The sequence below is a fragment of the Pituophis catenifer genome, unplaced genomic scaffold (assembly GCF_029215685.1).
Source record: "Pituophis catenifer annectens isolate HBS135680 unplaced genomic scaffold, rPitCat1.0.hap2 SCAF_1, whole genome shotgun sequence".
NCBI lineage: Eukaryota > Metazoa > Chordata > Lepidosauria > Squamata > Colubridae > Pituophis > Pituophis catenifer.
In genome coordinates, this window is record NW_027256881.1 from 246261156 (window position 1) to 246282485 (window position 21330).

The window sequence follows — 21330 nt, forward strand, 5'->3', positions numbered from 1 at the left end:
ACTATTGGCTTCTCAAAAATTACAAAAGTGATAGTGGGAGGGGAGTTTACAAGCTTCTCTGTAATGACTTCCCCAACCAAATTCCAGTTTCCTTTCTCTGTTCACTTATTCAGTGAACTCAACTTTGGAAGTGTTTATATGTCCTGAACCTGCCTCAGTTAAACTCAATAGAAGGCAATGCTCAAGTTGAATATTGGAGTGGGGGAATCTTAGCAGCAGCAGTCAGTCATAAATTGCCATAGTCATACTAGTCAGCAGTATCTCCTTTGCTTTTGATCTTTTCTTCCTTCACACTTCTTCTCTTTCCCTAAACTTTATTTTTGCTGATCCTCCATCACTTGTTCATCTGCATTATCTGGATTAAGGTTATGAGGCAAGTATAAATTGAGAGTGAGAAGCAGTAGTATTGGAATAGTCGACACCAACTGGGAGATTTAGTACCAACATAGATGCAGCTCCTTCCCATCTTTAAAGTTTAAGTCCTGCCTAAGCAGGGGTTATTACTGGGCACCTCCAGATACAGCTTTGTTCCTCTATAAAATCAGTTCCACCCCTGTGTAGTCTTACACTGTTGTTTGTGTTTAATGGCCAAGTGAATTTATTTTCCAGTGAGTGATTGTTAGTCCTTTGAGGTTGTCCAGATAGGAAGTACAACCAAGAGCATCAGCACTATTTTTATTGTAAGGTTACATTACACAGAATCTTGCAAGATGAAAACATTTCTCATAGCCTCTCTTTAGTTTCTGGAAAATTAGGAATGGTCCCTTCTGAAATGCGTCCTATATTTTCCTCCCACTTGCGGACTGAGCTGCCTCTTATCAGACAAATCTTTATATTTGTTTATCCTGAAACTTCTGATACCTGTGGCAAATATGTAAGAAATTGGGATTCTGTGATAAGATGGAGAGAATCCTATCCTCATCTGATGTCATCTTTTCAGCCTTTACTGAAATGGGCATGAAAAGCACCCAAAGTCCACACCTGTCAGGCTAAGCCCAAGAATGATGCAGAACGATTCAAGCAGATTTCAGTTCTTTATTTGCTTATACACAAGACAGAATCTTGCCTGACTAAACCCTTACTATATCTCCCAGGATATATCTCACCCTAATGGATATATCCTGGGAGATGGCTATTCTTACTCTTTTCCTCTGTCTGCTGTCGATCTCTGGGTTGGGCTGCCTTATCTCTCCTTCCCCCTGTCTCTTTCCTAGGAAACTGCTACTTTATTGTAGTCCATCATACCAGTTCCTCCTCTATGGGCACTATTCACACAACACCTCAAAATGTGAATAAATTCATGAACTGTGGTGGTGGTAGTGGTAGCGGCAGCAGCAGTTTCAGCTAGAAATTTTTCTTCTCTGTGAAAGAAGGGGAACCATTTTTTTTTTTATTGATGGGGTTCTAGAACTTTTTTGGGGAACAATAAACTCAGCTGTTGGCAAGCTATAGGAGGAGAGTGAGGGCAGCTTGCTTGACATATCATCTTTGTTCAACTGTTAACTGGCTGAAGCTGAGCAACAATTGCCTGAAAGCGCCTTCTGCAAGTGTACAGATCACTTTGGCTCTGGAGATGAGGAGGAGGGCAAAGTGCAAGAAATGGGATGGTTTTAATGTGCATTGGAAATTATTTGCAGGTAGAAGGAATGGCAATGCTTACAGGTCAGCACAGATTTTATCTGTTTCTTTAAGCTGTTAGAATGCAATGACTATCATTTGCTCTAGCATTTTTGTTTTTAATACTATATGACAGAAGTAAATTTTAAAAAATGTTAATTTTTTCTGGCATAGAAACACAAAAAAAAGCAATGGCATTTTTTTTTAAAAAAAGTGTATATTTCTCTTTGCATAAATTATAATATTTTTTTATTGGTGAGGGAAAGTGCTATACAGGTAGTCCTAGACTTACAACTGTATATTTAGTGACCATTCAAAGTTACAATGGCACTGAAAAAAGTGGCATGAAGAGTTTACACACTTACGACCATTGCAGACCATGGTCATGTGATCAGAATCCTGTTGCTTGGCAACTGTCATGGATTTATGACAGTTGCACTGTTCCAGAGTCATGTGATCACCATTTGTAACCTTCCCAGATGGCTTCCTACAAGGAAAGTCAAAGGGAGAAGCCAGGTTTGCTTAACACCTGCCTGATTCACTTAAGAACTGGAGTCATTCACTTCACAGCTATTGCAAAAAAAAAAAAAGGTCATAAAATGGCCTTACCATAAAATGATAAGTAAAACAACTTACTTAATACCTGTCTTGCTTAGCAATGGAAATTTTGGGGTCAATTGTGGACTAAGTTATGGACTAACTGTAGAAACAAAAATATGCTAGCCTCATTTTTTTATAAATAAGGCAGAAAGATATATCTTCCCATGTTGTTTCTGAATTTTAAAAAAGCACTGAAATGCCTTATTTATTACATAAATATTTATCTGTTTTTTTTATTTAGTTCTTGATTTAAAATTTCTCAAAGGATAAAGTAACAATTACAAGCAAACTCTGTGCAATTAATCTGGAGAAATCTTGTTTGGAAAGACTGAGATTCTGATACTTTGCTACCTCATACTAAGCTTTTAGGCTTTACAAGTCGGAAAGGTATGAGGAAAGCTTCAGCTTCAGATTTCTCAGATAATTTTATTGTGAACAGGTGAGCTTTGCAAAATGGATGAGGCAGACGAATGAATTCAACAGTTTATACAGTATATACGTTATTCTAATTTCTAACAAACTTCTCCTTAGAGGAGTTGCTTTAATTATAATATTCATCAATAGTGGAGTTCTGTCATAAACTTGTACTAATAAAATATTTATATCACACTGCACGGTTCGCCAGAGTGCATTAGAAGAAATAATACGGGTTGTACCTGTGAATCATTTGGAGGGCTCTTTTTGACAGTAATAATTAACATTCTGAATATGATGCTCGAAACATCAAGGTGCTGTGTATAACCCCAACTGAAGAACACACCTGTGCAAATAAAATGGACAGGGGCTGCCCTGAGCCTTGGAAAAAATGAAATTCATTTGGTGCATCCTGTTTGTAGGGGTGTTTCATTCATTTCTTAAAGAGCGTCTCCAAAGGATTTGCAAAAGGTGTAAAAGGAGTAAAATGACAAATGTTTTTGTTTTTGTCCAGAGAGATTAAATGTGTCTATTAATTATAAGAAATGTGCATGATCAAAATCATTTGAGAAAGACTGATCTTGTGGTGAACCTAAAGGCCACAGAGATTAGAAAGGTTACATGAAAACGGCCATTTCTTTACTTGTATCCGTCTGGCGTAGATGAAAGGCCCTTTTCTCAGACTAGATTGCTGCCTTATTTCTTCCTTTTGTTCACCCAGTGTGATTACTGAGCATGGTAATAGCTTACCGTGTGGAGTTGTTGAAAAAGCAGGATTTCTATCAATCCACAGCATTGGTGTTCTTTCATCTTAATGTTGCTTTAGGCCACTTTCATGAGAAAGGTCTCACCCCAGTTTTATTTAAACTGGTCTTAATTCTGTCTGATGGGAAAAGAACAAGCAGAGAGTCATATTCCATTTGATATTATAAATGTCATTGTTAGATAGCACTAGATGAAAAGCAAAATCTATATTTTCTCCATTACAGCTATGCGGTACATAGAAGAAAATATACATGAAGAAAATATAGATTTTACTCTTCATCGAGTGAAGAGCAAAATCCATATTTTCTTCATTATAGCTATTTGTTTTCAGGTACTGAACTGAAATTTTATTCCTGGATCAGTTCAGAGGTTATTTTATAAATAAGCTTTGAGTCAATTAAGATTTGATGTACCATTCATATGTAGCTAAATACAGATTAATTGACACAACCCTTTATTTATTCAGCAAGAATGAGCAGCCAATATTGGGCCTGATAAATATCACCACCTACATTCCATAACTTCTCCATAACTTCAAAACTGTAAATTTTGGCTGAACCGTTTTGTGAGTTCTTTAAGATGAGTGTTTCATTTTGTAAGCCCCCCACCCCCAAAAGAAAAAAGACCATCTTGCAAATCTCTCTCTCATACAGACACATACACAAAAAGACAAACACAGACAGGTGGGGGGGAGGCTTTTCCTCCTGCATTCTCTTTCTTTCTTATCATGATGTATTTGGATTCTCAGGGTTGGAAGATGTTAGAAGACTTAGAAACATTTTGCCTTTCTCTTTTTTTCATCTTTCCTCTCCACATCCCTGATAATTTTATTGACTGTCTGTTCCAAACTTTCTCTATCCCTATCTCTTTTATCATTTTAACCATTATTTTTTGACGTGTGTACATAGCACTATTTCATATTGCCTCCCCACACAATTTCCCAGGCTTATATACATGGGAGAGAATGTGGTATTCTTGGATACACTGATCTTCTGGTCAAAATTTCTCCCTTACAAGAGATTTCTTATGATTACATAATTCACCTTGAAATTAGGCCTGATACCTCTGTAGGCTCTTCCTCATTCAGTCCACATGACAAACCTAAAGTTCCCCTGAAAGCATTCATCTCAATGAGCAGCTAATATAAGCTTTTCTGTAAGTTTCATGAGATGTTAAAACAACCTTCCTTTCATACCATTGCAGGCTGTTTATAGAATAATTGATGCCTTGGGGAAGAGAAGGATTGCAATTAAAAGCACTACATTGATAAGTGCTAATCTTCCCTTCTCCCATATAAAATCACTTTACACTGAGAGAGAGGCTCAAACACACACATACAACCAGTGGTGGGTTGCTCCCGGTTCGGGCTGGTTCGGACGAGCCAGTAGTGGTGGTGATGTGACATCACCGAACCGGTTCTCTTTGACTGGGAGCTGGGCCCGCCCACCCCCGTGTTATACTTACCTTTATTTCTCATTTTTTAGCCCAGCTGATAGGCGCGGCAGAGTGGATTGCTGCACCTCAGCTGGGCAGAAACCTAATGCGCTTGCGCGTGTGGCGATCATGCACAAAGCCCATGCACGAAGAAAATCGGTGGTAACACCGGTTGGAACCCACCACTGCATACAACCCCTTGCATTTGTCCTTTAAGTTACAAAGACAATTGTTCGAACAATTGGCTGCTATATGGTGATTTCCTTTTCCCTGCAAGATCATTTTACGGAAGAGAAGGATTTTGATTTAGAGGCATAGTTCCTATGAGAGTAATTTTCCTCCAGTTTTGGGTCCCAGGTTGTAGGAAATAAGCAGTTTCTATAATAATTTCATATGTGAAGAAGCAGCTACATAAATATAAGTCTTTGGTTGAAAAATGGGCTATGCTTGTATATAAAATAGCTGTTTTAAATTTGCATGCATGATCTGCTTGTTTTCACAAACCTCAAAGGTTCTGCTCCCTTGACCTCTCGATTTGTTAATTACTTTGTTTTGTTCAGTGAAAATAACTTTAATGTCCATCTCCTCCCCCCAATTTGGCAATAAAATAATCCAGTGCCATAGAGATTAGATCCAAGGAAGTGATCATTTATAACTTTTCTCATTGTTAGTTGTTCTTTATGGAGTTTGTTTTTCTTCTACAATATCTCAATTTCAACCAGAGAAAAAGCCTCTCAACCTGAGATTTTTTTAAAGCATTTTTACATGTGAAGCTTTAATGTTCCTTTCATAAAATTTGTGTGATGTTATTAATATGTGGTTGAAAATGGAGAAAAAAATGCACTGATCATGACTTAGACTTAGAATAACTTTATTGTCACTTTGAATGTACACTAATCGGCATACATTAAAATGAAATTTCATTGCATACAGCTCTCAAAGGGTCACCACCTCCAATATACACTAGATAAACATGATGAAATAAATAAATAAATAAATAAATACAAATTTATGCATATACCCACATATATTATATGACACGGAGAAACAACACAGTCTAGTTCAGATGTATATATATACATGGCAAGAGAAACGAAAAAGAGAGAAAGCGAGTTAACCAGACGGATGGCATAGGGAATAAAGCTATTACAGAACCTGGTAGTCCTGTTAGAAATACTTCAAAGCCTCCTCCCAGAGGGGACCAACAGAAACAGATCATAAAGTGGGTGTACGGGGTCTCTAACAATGCTTTGAGCTCTAAGCACATAGTGCTTATAAGCAGTATCCTGAATTACAGGAAGCAAGCTTCCTATAATCTTTTTCACTGTCCTTACCACTCCCTGAATGGGCTTTCTCTCTGAGGACTGTAGCCACCAAACCAAACAGTTAAAATACTCTCAATTGTGCCTCTGTAAAAAGACAGAAGGAGAAAGATGTGCTTTCCTCATCTGACGCAGGAAATGCAGATGCTGGTTTGCACACTTCACTAATGTCTAGAGACCAGTTCAGATTGTTAGTTATCTGCACTGACTATATATATACATATACATATAGATGGAGCCAAAATGTAGCTGCCTCTTTATACATCACACACACACACATTGATGTGTGAAAGCAATTTTGCTCATGTGCACTTTTACCAGTGAATAATAAGGAGCTCCACTGAACATACCTCCACATAAAATCCAGTTGTTTCACATGAAATATATAAATAGGAAATAGGAAAATTTAAATATGAAAATAAATAACATAAAAATATATTTTATTTCAAGTCATGATATTCTCAACAAAAAGACCATCAGCAAGATGGATAAGATTCACTTGGAATGGCAATAAATGCACCATTGGACAACCTGAAAGACCAGGTTAGGAACAGATCATCATGGAGAAAAATGTACGTGGTCACTAGGAGTCGGCAACAACTTGATAGGATAGAGATAATTTCACGCTCATATATTTGCACAAACAACTGCAATATTTTTTACAATATTACACTTTCCTACTTTTGCATAATCTTTAACAAAGAGAAGGAAGTTATGAGTGAGCTTGTTATCAAGCAAATCTTAATAATGGAGTATTTCTCATAAAATGATTTATAATTAACACTGAAATTCTGATAAGGATAGGTTATTCAGAACTACTAATTTTTACATTCCTGAATCCAAAAGCAAGCCAAAATGGCACAAACACAATAAATTGAAGATACAGCTTTTCAACAGGAACTCAGTTTACAGACAAACATTTACACAATCACGTCAAAGAACTTTCCAAGTATGCAGTTATCTCCAACTTCCTATTCCCCAATTAAGGAAGAAGTTACAATACTACTGGTAGATTGGAATGATCATTCATCTATCCTATAAAGTATACATTTGTCATTGGGAATGAGAAACTTAAAAAAAAACAATACCTGTATTTTATTGCACTGTATCTTCTGTAGAGACTATAGCACACCTTTCCTGTTGTATCATCCAGACCAATTCTAAGTTTATCTACTGTTTTCAGTCAAAAATGACTTAATGATGAAGATGATGAGGATGATGACCATGGGCCATGAAGTCATTGTCAGTTCTTAGCACCCACATAGATAAATATTCTCTCCATGATGCTCTGTCCATAGCCTGGTCATCCCTATTGCCACTAAACTGAATCCATTCATCTTGCTATTAATCCTCCTCCTCTTTTCCTTTCCATCTTTTTCATCATTAGAGCCTTCCCCAGAGAAGGTCTTTGTGTTACATGTCTGAAGTAGGATAATTTGAGCCTGGTCATTTGAGCCTCGAATAAGGACTCTGGGTCAGTGGTGAAATCCTCTGCGGTTTGCCACCAGTTTGCTGCATGTGCAGTGCGTGCCAAACACGGTGTGCACATGTGCACTGCATGCTAAATGCACACTGTGTACATGCATGCACAATGCGCACCAAACATATGCTGTGCGCCCACATGCACAGTGTACACCAAACGTGCGCTGCGCGCAGAGAAAGAAGGCTTGACAAGGTAAGTAGAACAGCAAGGGGGGAACAGCTGTGCCGCGCAATTTAGATTCGCTAGAAAATAGGATTTCCTGCTTTTTAGGGAATATAAACCACATGGCACAGCTGATCATATAAATAAATAAATGAATCAATCAATCAATCAATCAATCGTCAGAAATACCGGTTCGAACAAACTGGTAGCTTTTTTTAACTACCAGTTCTCCCGAACTGTTTTTTTTTTTAATACCAATTCACCTGAACCGGTAGCATTTCACCCCTGCTCTGGGTTGATTTGTTAGATGTTCCATTGATTTATTTTCTTGGCTGTCTATGGCATTCTCAGGAATCTTCTCCAACATCTAAGTTCAGAAGAATTAATATTTTTCCTGTTTTGCTTCTTGTAAATTATGCAGTAACATGTAAAGCAGGACATTAAATATGAGCTAGGCCATCTTTGTGGATTGGCCTTTTGAATATTATCTAAGCATCATTTAATTCTTATCCTATCTGATTTTGAGTGGCTTTATATCACAGAATTCTCCATTTGGGGTTTTGTTCAGTTGGAGTTTGTGGGTGTATCATTTAGTAAATAATTCACTATTTTTACTTATAAAAACTTAGCACTGTTATACATTTTGTCTGCCCTTCTGTTGTAATTTCTTTATTTTTTTATATCAAACTTACATTGATACTGAATTTCTGATTAATATTAGACCTATAATCAAACCCACTTTATTATTAATGGTTTTACATTCTTATATTTTATGGAGCATATTTTATCATTTAGATAGCTTAGTAGTAGCGCAAGAATTTTATTCATCTCTCTGAACTTTTATGTCATTTTATGCAGATCTTCAATCAAAATAAAGTTGTCTTCCTTTGTGGGATAAGTACTCTTTGAAAAGCATATGTCAGATCTATGTGAGGTTTCTTTATAGAGGCATGGATTTATGGAGATTAAATGTATCAATAGCTGCCCTGTGCAATGTGTTTTTGACAGGGATTTCTCAGGATTTTATTTTGACTTTGTGTCTACTTAGGTCTCGTTCAATCAGTGGAGCTTCATCTGGCCTATCTACCAGCCCTCTCAGTAGTCCAAGGGTAAGTGAAATTGTTTGGAGGTCATAATTTTAATAATCTTCATTTGAGCTAGGGAAAGTGTAATAACGTTTTCCCGTAGTTTAAGGGTGGATTTGTCAGCCAGGAAACTTAAAGAGAGAAAAAAAGACACAGTATTTGTATATATAGTATGTTGTATATATTATGAACAGAGCCATAAAATAAAATAAAGAGAGCCAAAAATATAATTATTTTTTACAGATACACTCATGTGTGAAAGCAGTTTTGTTCATGCATTGTTTAGCATTACATTGTTTAATTTGTGCCTGCCTCACTCACTACTTATATTGTTGCTACCTAAAGTAGCTTTATTTCCTAGCATGGTGGCAGTTATAAAATACTGTTGGAGAGATTATGGCATGATGAGAAGAACATCTGCTACTCATTGCAAATTCAGCATGAGGCATTGAACCATAAAAATTAGAGCTACTTTGGGACTGAAAAGCACAGCTGAACAGCCTTTCAAAAACAATGAAATCTAGTCAGCACAGGAATCATACGAAGTTGGATTAGGAAATTGTTAGTGTGAAAATGAAAGTAACTGAAACATTCAAGAAGAACGATATAGGAAGAAGAAGAGATTGTATAATTGGAGAGTGTAGAATGTCCCTGGGGAGAAATGGGGATTCTCTATATAACATATAAACATCATCATAATCATTATAATCATATATACATAAACATATGTGCAATAATATCAATCCTTATTGAAAAGTATACTATCTTCCATTATAGTATCGATTATATAACCATCAAAATATTTACTCATCAGTTTTCTTTCTCACAGTTTATTTCACATAAACTCACTCATCTAACCTCAGTATCTGTCAATTAACCATTTTCAGAATAGTTCCCATGTTACAAAATATTCCAAGTCTTCTTTTCCTTTGATTTTTAGGGTTAACCTATCCATTTCTGCACATTCCAGAATTTTTTTGATTATAATGATACAGTTTTTTGTTTTAAAACAATATGTACGGTCCCCAGATCAATGAAACAGATTCATCACTTTGAAAAACTTAATGAGTAAGATAGAAAAAGAGAGAAGTTCCTAGAGCATGAAGCTCTAATGCACTTGATATCAAATAATATTTGAGAGCTTCTCTTGTATTACAGTGCTTTATTGGTTTTGCTGTCTTTCTGATTTACAATTAATCCCTGAAATTTTGGTTCTGAGACCTCCTATTGCACATTCAATTTGAAAGAACAAACCCATTTAATTTAATATAGGAATGCACTGTTCTAGTCTTGAACCAGATTTTCAGATTCTGGGTAAGACCTGACCTTATAGTGCCCCTTTTGCTTTATGCCAATTCATAATAATGACTGAAGCATAATAAATTAAATGTAGTTGTTCCAAAGATCTAAGTGTAGAGTAGAGGAGCTCAGCAGCACAAGCTACTCAACAGATTATTATTTGAAATGGAAAATGTGTCATAGATATATAAATTATAAGGTTGCTTTTAAAAAAGCCCGGACACATACAGTAGAACTTTGAAAGCAACAGCAAATTATTCATTAATTTAAATGGAATTAAGTTGTTGCAGAAGCTGGTAGAAACCTGATTTTTTCAAAAGGAATTTGGAAATTAGTAAGGGTGCCATCAGGACCTCTGTTCGTCTATTTATTAATATATTATGAAACTATATCTTATTGTTGTTATCACTATGGCTTTATGATAGAGGTATTTTTAGTGTTTGTAAATATAGATTAGTTCTGAAGAACATTGCATACTTGTAGGAAATAATTAAGGAAAAAATAGTCCTATCCAAAATGTTCTCCATTTTGTTTTCAGTTCTCTTTGAAGATATATAAAAGTATTTTCCTATCAGGGTTTGCATTTTCTCTTTCTAAGGAACAAATATGGCAGATTTTGAGGGATTTAAAAGTGTTTTAAAACAATCTAGATGAGAGAAAAGAAATCAATTCAAAATAAGAAAACAAAAAAATTAAAAATTAAAACCAACAACTAAAGTGAACTGAAATCAACAATTAAAAATCTGCTATTTATCTGCCATTTATTGTTAAACCTGATAAAGAGATTAAGCCCTTCAGTTTAGAAGGTAGTATATTCCAAAGGACCAAAATGACTGTGAGGAAGATTGACGTTGCTGCAAATATGTCTGCAGCAACTATAGGAAGGAATGGGACAACCCGCCACAGCCAACTCACTGTGGCCAACTTGCCACAGCCAATTCCTTGCGGCCAATCAATCACAGCCAACTCGCCATGAGATAACTCACCCTGCCCATGGGACAACTCACCATGGGACAATTTAACAATTCAATTTAATTATTTAAAATAAATGAAAAGATATTTTAATTTTTGTCATTCACATTTCATTCTGTCCCTCCTTTGGCATCTGTTCTTTAATAATTCTATTGCACCATTTCTTTGATATTAGTATAACTCTTGTCCCACAGCGAGTTGGCTCTGACGGGTTGTCCCGTGTTGAGTTGGCCGCAGCGATTTGGCTGTGACAAGTTGGACATGGATAATTGTCATAAACCCAATCCTCAAATGATCTCACTGAACTGAGGGATGGAAAGAGACATTCTCTCAGGCATCATCGTCCCAAGAAATAGAAACCAACCTGGCCATCGAATTCTATATCGAGTGAAGTTTCCAGATGACATACAAAAGACTGTATGTCTTTATTGAAGCCTGGAACATACAATAGTATTTAAGACATGCTTTAAGGAAGGAATGCTAATCCTTACAACATGCCTTAAAATTCTGATGTATACTCCAGGCTGTGAAAACAGAGACAGCCATATCCAGAGAAGCCCTTGTGAACTCTGCATCTGCTTCTTCTGAGAAAATGTGTCCTTATGTAGAACTGTGACTCCTCTCAGTGAACACTTCAGTCCTATTTCAGTTTCAATTCATCATCCCCATCATTAAAAATTGTAGGCGGATATTCAAGGGAGTCACATTGTTACATGGAGATGCAACAGAGAAAGAGATGTTCATGTTATCAATATACAAATAGCAAACAGCTCCAAATCTGCCTATGATCTCCCTCAACAATTTCATGTAGATATTGAAAGAGATAGAATAGAGTCCTGAGGAACTCAGTGTAATGACTTCTGTTTGTAGGAGCAATTGAAAGGGAGTGCCATTTGAGGGAATCAAGCTATTCTCCAAAGCACCTGAGGGAAGGACAAGAAGCAAGAAGAGGGAAGGAAACTAATCAAAGAGAGAAGCAACCTAGAACTAAGCAGAAATTTCCCGACAGTTAGAACAATTAATCAGTGGAAAAAACTTGCCTCCAGAAGTTGTGAATGCTTCAACACGGGAAGTTTTTAAGAAGATATTGGATAACCATTTGTCAGAAGTGGTCTAGGGTTTCCTGCCTAAGCAAGGGGTTGGACTAGAAGACCTCTAAGGTCCCTTCCAACTCTGTTATTCTGTTCTGAAATATGAGGAATATGAATGGAATAATGCAAAGTGGCACCTTCTATTCCCAGATCCTTTAGATTATCTAATAGTATATCATAATTAAGCTGAGTGATGAAGAAAAACCAATAGAATTACATCCCTTCTGCCAAATTCCAGACAAATCAACTGAATCCATTTGTCTCCATTTGCCCTATTATGCACAAAAAAAAAAAAAAGACTATAATTTTATGCAGTTGCAATGTCTTAAATAGTTTTAACTATTTGACCCCCAAAATTACAAAAAAATATGTTTGTATGTGTGTGTAATATTCAGGTATTGTTACAATTTTCACTTTAATTTTTTTAGAATTTTCAGTTACAATTTTCACTTATATAATGAAGATCAAAAACAGGGTTTTTACTTTGATGTTTCAAACTCCTTTTAATGATCCTATTGGTTATAACAGTACCTTTTTACAAATATGTCAATTTGTATTTTGAAGCATATTTTATAATTAATTCATAACTTCTAATGTTCTCTCAGTTTCACTTTGTTTTTTAATAGCACAGTTTCCTTCTTTGTTTCATTTATAGTGTCTGGTGGATACTATCACTTTATTTTTGTTTATAACCAGATCCAAATATTAGAATGCTTGATTATCCAATGAAAGTAGGAATATTTGAGCAAATCTGATTTGTTGATCATTGCGGGGATTCATAATCAAACACCCTGTTTCTCTAAAAAATTCCTATTCAAAAGCCTGACATAGAAAACTAAATTCTTTTCTCTGGGTGGACGGTCAAGGAGGAAGGGAAAGGATCTGCAAGAATGATTCTCTTTCTTTTGCGGGTACACACACAGACACACAGACACAAACACACACAAAGTGGTGTCCCTTTGAAAGAAATGGGGAGAAATCATAAATGTAGTAATTTGTGGGCCTTTATTACTACCTGTTGTACACATATTATTTTTTATCTGCATTTCCCTGCTGTGTTTGGTTGTAGTAGACATTTTGATCTGGGAGAGGGCAAACTCAGCCTATATACCTACAAGCTGGTTGTTGCTGTGATTTGAATGGTCCTCCTTCCCCGTCCTCACCTCCCTTCAACCTTGTCCTTCTTTCCCTGTGAGATACAGACCAGCTCAGGGGTTTGGTAGTTTTTGAGAGTGGAGGTTCGTTCTCAGAGCTTGTGGGTTGGTTTCCGAATGTTTTGTTACCAGGCTAGGTAACATCTTCAGCGGAGTTTAGGGGATGTCAGTGTCAGTGTTCCCTTATAAACAGAAAAACACTGACACTGACATCCCCTAAACTCTGCTGAAGATGTTACCTAGCCTGGTAATGAAACATTTTGAAATCAACCCACCAGCTCAGAGAGCGAATCTTCATCCTCATCCTTCACCTGAGCTACAGATATGCGCCACTATGGTAGGTTTTCTCTGCACAGCTTCCCTGGTTCTCCCTACCCTGTTATTTTTAGTTTGTTTTCCTCCATATTTGTTTTTGCTGTGTAATTTTTCTTTGCTGACACATGGTTGGTTAATATGATAAAGCTTGTGACAAAATTGTTTTCACTACCGCTACTGCTGTTTTTGATTATGCTGTGTTCCCAGCTAACTGCATGTTTTTTTGTTTGTGTTTGTGTTTTGTTTCTTTGCAAACCCTTAACCCCACCTCCTTTACCCTCATCGCCATAACTCATATCTCTTTGTAATGTGCACAATTGCAACTGAAATGGGCTTTTTTTCTTCATTCACCCATGGGATGTATGTGTGCGTACGTATGTGTTGCTTTTCTTGATGTGCATGGATACTCACTCTGTATGTGTCTTGTAGCCTCTCAGAAAATTTTTCATCCCCCCTCAGATTCCTGATCTCGCTGTCACTCCCCGCCCCCAACCCTCCCTGGACTCTGATGCTTGTAGGAACACTTCCAGACCTGGACATGTTCTGCAACCAAAGCCAGCACTTCAACCCAACCCAAGGACACAAACTTTGCCTTCCAAGAACAAATTGGCTGAAAAACCACTTCAGTCTACCAAATCTAACCCACTCCCTTCTAATAATATTATTGTCCCTCCATCCCAGAATATCCCTGCACAAAATACTCAGGGTCGTCCACCTGTTTCTGGGTGTAACCCACAACCTGCTGTTTCTACGGTGCCAACCAACCCTATGTCTCCGGTTAGGTTGCTCCCTTCCAGTACTGACCCAAGCACCAAATCTATCCCCATCATACAGGTTACCCCTCACCCCTCTCCAAGGGGCAGTCCCCTCCCTACCCCCAAGGGGACACCTGTCCATACGCCAAAGGAGAGCCCAGCAGGCACACCCAACCCTACGCCGCCATCCAGTCCCAGCATTGGAGGAATGCCCTGGAGAACACGGCTCAACTCAATCAAGAACAGCTTTCTGGGATCACCTCGCTTTCATCGCAGGAAATTGCAAGGTACAAATCTTCCAAAAACCATTTAGAACAAAACAAAATTGTCTCAAAACAATTTAAGACTGACAAGTAAAAGTATAAAAGAATGTAAAGAAGGGTTGATTGATAGATGACAATAATATGAAGCATTGACAGGAAAAATGAAAGTTCCCTTATTACTACTTGGCTATGCCACGTCTGTTGTTATTCAAATAATGACCTTCCTGTAGTTTTACAAGTATGTCCCAATAACCATAAGTACTCAATTTCTGATTTTTTTTTCTGACCCTGAGAATGAAAAATCAACTTTAAAAAAAAAAAAAAAAGGTTTTTAAAAAAAAAGACAAAAGTGTAACCTGGGTTTGATACTTGTAAATTATAGTTCTGTTGTGATGCTTGAAAGAAAATAGATCCAATTGAGAAGCTGGAACTAACAATAGAATGATGATAATAATGGGCTGTTGGGCTTCTTTTTCCAAAATATGCAAGTTGCAATTCACCTGCATTATCATCTTAAGGGAGCAAAGATTATATGGAAATTGAATTATATGGAAATTGTACTTTAAGCTTTTTGTCCCTATATGTGTATATAAAAGATTATGTGCCAAATTATTTTAATATTAGAAATGTGGTAGGGATGGCAATACTATCTGGTATCACCATCCTGTAGATTCTGCTTGCATCTTTGATATTGGTACTTGCTTCAGGACTAATTTGTAAATTTCCCCATAGTTTTTCTCTTGAACTAACACAAGAGCCTGTTATTGCTTTCAGACCCAGGTTTTAATTGAGAAATAGTATGTTAATTAGTGTAAGAACCTTTGTCTTGAACACGTTTCTATTTTTTTTAAAAAAAAAAAAAACAGTGCTTACTTGATAAATGGCTTTTTGCAAAATAGGAAAAATAGCAAAATGGGATTCATTTAGTTATGAAGATTGATTTTTCCCAATCACAGACTCAAGGCTTCAAAAATCAACAGCTGAGTTGTATTCCCAGACATAAGCAGATTGAAAGCAGTCAATGAATGTTGTTGAAAACGATAAAAAAATTAATTTACATTATATGATAATACTGCAGTTCATGAAGGATTCAAAATGCCCATTAGAGAAAGAGAATTGAAATTATGGAAAAGACATTCTGGGCAAACTCAGAAGCTTGTATTTATTTTACATTTAGTTTTCTTTCATTTAAGAATCTTGTAGAGACTGGTGTTATGTAACAACAACCAAAAATAACCAATTGCACTGTAAAATCCCCCCCCCAAAAAAAACAGATTTAAATGGTTGTGTTTGTGAACAGTGAACACTGTTGAATATGGTGAAACACTGCTTTTTAAAACAAGTTTACTAATGCTTGGAGGTCTCCTTAATTATTATTAAGGCAATGAAATTCAGGAGAGACGTATAATTGAACAAGCATAGCCCTTATATGCCCCAGAAGGGTCATAATTAAGTCAAGAATTATTACCCTACATAAAGGTCCTAAACGAAGCAGAATAAACTTCCAACCTGACTAATATCTTTTTACACATAATGGAATTCACATAGCATTCATTACACGTTGACTCAGTACGGCATGTCCTTTTTGGAAAAAAAAGGTAAATGATCCATAATTGTTTGTGTGATTCATGATTTAGTTGGTGCATGTTAATCATGATACCATTTTGATCTGAAAAATCACTGGCAATTTCAAATAATTTTGCCAAATACCTACAGTATTCTCAGTAAAATCGTTGTTATTTAATGATGCTAATAATTTCCTGTGGACCATACAAGGTAATGGAAAGTCCATTTTTCAGTTTTCTTTCACGTCACATGAGCTGGGATGCACTAATCTTTAGGTAAGGTACTAGACAAATGTGCCAGGGCCCCAGGGTTACTTTAATTTATGAAAGGACACAACTGTTGCTTTTCTAGGTTCATATGTAAATAGGAAAAGCATGTCCTATCAATGAGAATTCCCACATTTCCAAATCTAATACTGGTTTAAATAAGTGCATATAGGGAATTGACTCACTTCTATTTTTACCTGTTCTGCACTGAAATATTGTCTATTTTGAGATTACTTCCGTTTCAAGGGAAAGCAGGAATAATATACAATTTCTAACAAGTACAGGTAGTCCTTGACTTATAACAGTTCATTTAGTGACCATTTAAAGTTACAATGGCACTGAAAAAAGTGAGTTATGACTATTTTTCACACTTACGACCATTGCAGCATCTCCAGGGTCATGTGATTTATATTGGGATGCTTGACAACTGGTTCACATTTATGACAATTGCAGTGTCCCGGGGTCATGTAATGACCTTTTGCAACCTTCTGAGAAGTCAAAGTCAATGGGGAAACCAGGTTCGCTTAACAATCGTGTTACTAATTCAACAACTGCAGTGATTCAGTTAACAAATGTGAAAAGGAAAATTGTAAAATGGGGCAAAACTCACTTAATAAATTTCTCACTTAGCAACATAAATTTTGGGGTCGATTGTGCTCGTAAATCGAGGACTAGCTGTAATCAGGCTGCTCTTGCCATATGTACCATGCACTAAATTTTAGTTGTCTGCATTTTAGAGCCTATTGTACATAATACAATAGGCTCTTACTTGAGGGAATCAGTACCAATATATAATTTATAAGGACTAAGTTAATTATTCAGGTTAGTTACATTTAAATTCATTGGGATGAATTTAAAGCATATATTATTAGAAATTCAGACAATCACAAATGCTTGAGTAATATTCATGGTGTAAAGGAGACTTATTTCTTTCTTTTCTTTTCTATTTTTCTATTTCTCTGTGTCTGGATATATATAGTACCTACGCCAGAAGAGATGTCCAATTTAACTCCAGAATCTTCCCCAGAGTAAGTAATTTATTTTAGTATTATAGATATCGCTGCTAGTTTGATTTCAATGCATTCGACACAAAAATTGCAGCAATATAGGGTATTGTACATCCCACATTTCCAACAGATTAAATTACCTATCTTAATGCAAACTACAATAAGATATGCAAATAGATAACATAAACTTTAGAAATTCTGATGTTTCAAAGAATATTTTTAGTAAACTGCAGTAGTTCGAAGAAAAAGGTAAGATCGCTTGTCTATCTGATTAAGTTAGAAAATTATTTGTGACCCCAAAATGAACTATTAGTGAGGTTTGTTTTATAATAACACTGAAAACATATTCATTATGCTATTCAATTTGCAATCTTCTGAATCATATCTAAATCTATTATACTGTGATTAAAAACCAATTCATAAAAATGACAATGGTTGATCATTATATCTGGCATTTCTCATAACCTCAAACATTTTAAGCAAAGCTTTAACTGCACCCATTATTCATTTGCAGAATTAATTGATATCGCCACCAATTTCACTCCTGCTGGCATCATAACTCTTCCCTTAGGTGTTACAGGGCCTGTAGTAACACTAGTCCCCTCATTCTCATTCCATGTAAAAGGGAAATAAAATCAGTTGTTTTCAACCCTCTCTACATCCATGCCTTTACTTCAAGTTGCATGTCTCTGTACAATCATATGCTTAAAAAACCCCTTCAAGCCAATAAGTTTCAGGGGTTTGTATGAGGTAGATATGAAAAGGCTTTGAACTATCTTTCCCTAGAAAAACCTGAAGATCAAAAACTGGGAGATGCTGCAAAAAGGAATTATTGCAAATGGTTATCAACAAGCTGTTCAGAACCAAAGCACTTTAAATAAATGCATCAGTGTTATTTCAAATATACCAGATCAGTTCACAAATTAACTAGTTTAGCTAGCGATAATACAGGAACACAAAGATCCCGATTGGATTTGGAACTGATGCAGATCCCTCATACTCTTTTAGTTTCTTGATTTTTTGCTAAGAAAATGCCAGTTGAGTTAGGACATAGCAGAATATGTACCTTGATAGTACCTAGTGCAATGATGGAGTACGTAAGTTACTATTTAAATAAAAGTATGTGATTACAAATATTAATGCTAGCACATCGAGAATATGAGAAGTTATTCCCGATGTGCATTTAATTAAGACATCTTTCAAAACTAGCTTGTATTTAAATACCCCTTTGAAATGTTTACCTGAAAATAATTATCCAGGAGGGATGGGGATTCCTACAGAATCCATAGCAGATGGATTGTTGGCAATTCTTGTATTGACATATAAAATGTCATCTTTAACCTGTCAATGAATAGCAGTAGAATAGAAAAGTAATAAAATAATAAAAACGGTAGAAAATAAACCATTTTTCCCAGTGTAAGAGGTCTCTTGATGTTTTTTTTAAAAAACATGGTCTTCTCTCTTCTTTCACTTCCTTTGTCTCAGGGATTTTTTTATCAGTATGTGAAACATGTATCTCTGTAATTCCTTTTCTTGCACGTCTCATTTTAAGGATGCTGGATAGAAGTCAAGGAGTCTTAGTAGGCAGTTTGAATGCAACTCAAACCCTAAGGCTCTTTTCCCCTCTCCAATATAATTGCTGAATTAATGAGTTCAATTGGATAGCACCCTGCAGTAAACATAATAGCAGTTGTAAAAAATAATGAACTGTATTTTTATTTCAGCCATCGAGGCCTTTATGTCCATGGCCACTTTGGAGTTTAGTATTATTTTTGCTTTACCAACAGGATATTTCAATGAGTTATTGGACCCATGATTGAAATTTTAACATGAATGTACTCCCGTTGTCTATGGCCGCATCTTTTAATGTATCTATTTTGTTTAATGGTTCAGATGATTGGATATTGTGTCTTAATATGTCTAGATAATGGGCCAATTATTTGTGGACAAGCCTAGACAAATTAATAGAATTTAAGTGAACGTATTTTATATATGTTTTAGTGTGAAGGCTCCATCTCTTTTTGCATTAGTGTATCCATTTTAACAATAACTTACAAAAATTATCCAACCTGAGTTGATATTATCCATAATAAGTAATACACCGATATCTCCATCCTAAATATTTTTGAATCTCTTTCCAATATCAATATTCAGTTTTATCAAGCTATGCCATTTAAATTTGCACGGAGGGACACAGCAACCCTGTTCCCAGGGTTTCACTTCACTTTTTCACAGGGGTGAAATCTATTTACCTTCCCTACCGGTTCAGAAGTGCACATGTGCATGCGTTCCCTCTGCGCATGCGTTCCCTCTGCGCATGCGCAAACCCTTCTGCGCAAGCGCAGAGGGTAAAAATCAGATTACTTCCTGGTTAAAACAAGGAAGTAACAACAACTGAGTGGGTGGGCGGAGCCTCACGCTGCCGTTGCTACCGGTTCTCTGAATCACCCGCCGCCGTCGCTTCCGATTTGGCCAAACCGGTCCGAATCGGTAGCGTTTCACCCCTGCTTTTTCATAATCCTCAAGCCCTCCCTATGTCTATGCATTGGAAACGTGTGTAGAGGAAATTTCACTCTTGATTTCCCTTTCTCTAAATTTTTATTTATCTATTTTATATATCAAATTTAGAGACCACCCATCTCATTCACAGAGCAACTCTGGGTGGCTTACAATTAAATCACAGCGTTACATTCATCTAATGTGCTGATTTCTAAAGACACGTATCACAACTGCTGAAAGAGCAGTTTCTGCTATGAATAATTTTAATTGTATGATAGTTTGTTTACAATTTTATTAATATGTTCAAAGATGAGGTAGCCAATTGAGGGTATACGTTCACATCCAACTTCCAAACCTCAGAGGTTATCTTTCTAAATAGTTTGAATCCCCAAAATAAATGACTATCGTAAGTTAAGCCCTAAATAATGATTCTCTCAGTCTATTCTCCAGAAACAGAATATTTTGGTTATGTGCACTTTGTGTTATCATTGTGTCCAATGTAGTCTCATCCTCCCAAAATTGTTTTCAGCCTCTGGTTACAAAAGGATTGTCCATCTGCATAGAAAGATCATCAAAGAACTGGTGTGCATAAATTTCTGACTTGCATAAATAAAATAGGCTTCCAAACAAACATGTTTCTGGATTGGATGTTGCTTCTGCAGATAGCCTTATCTACATGTCTATGCAGATTCTCAATCATCCAGGTCATGGCCATCAAAGGCAACTGGACTTTCTTGGTATTTTCCTTGAAAACATTTCATTTCTCATCCAAGAAGCTTCTTCAGTTCTGCAGGGAAGCAAAATCAATGGGGGAAGCCAGATTCATTTAATGACTGGGAGATTCATTTAACAACTGCAGTGATTTGCTTAATAACTGTGGTTATTAAAGTCATAAAAGCAGGCACAACTAACTTAACAACCACCTTGTTTAGCAATGGAAACTCTGGTCCCAAATATTTATTAGTTAGACTTCTATACCACTTCAAAGTGCTTTACAGCCCTCTCTAAGCGGTTTACAAAGTTAGCATATAGCATATTGCATATTAACATATTGCATTAGCATATTGCCCCCAACAATCTGGGTCCTCATTTTACCTACCTCGGAAGGATCGAAGGCTGAGTCAACCTTGAGCCGGTGAGATTTGATCTGCTGAACTAGCAGTCAGCTGAAGTAGCTGTAGTACTGCACTCTAACCACTGCGCCACCTCAGCTCATAATATGGTTGTAAGTTGAGTACTATCTTTACTTAATTCCTATAAA

General features: G+C 36.3%; 1 protein-coding gene across 1 annotated transcript in view; it reads left to right on the forward strand.

The window, feature by feature from the left end:
* Positions 1-21330, forward strand: part of BRSK2 (BR serine/threonine kinase 2) — a 453493-nt gene that overhangs the window by 390630 nt on the left and 41533 nt on the right. Inside the window, exons 13-15 of the mRNA XM_070957404.1 lie at positions 8846-8906; positions 14548-14755; positions 17543-17591. Of these exons, the coding sequence (XP_070813505.1) occupies positions 8846-8906; positions 14548-14755; positions 17543-17591 (318 nt within the window). The remainder of the gene's footprint in view (positions 1-8845; positions 8907-14547; positions 14756-17542; positions 17592-21330) is intronic.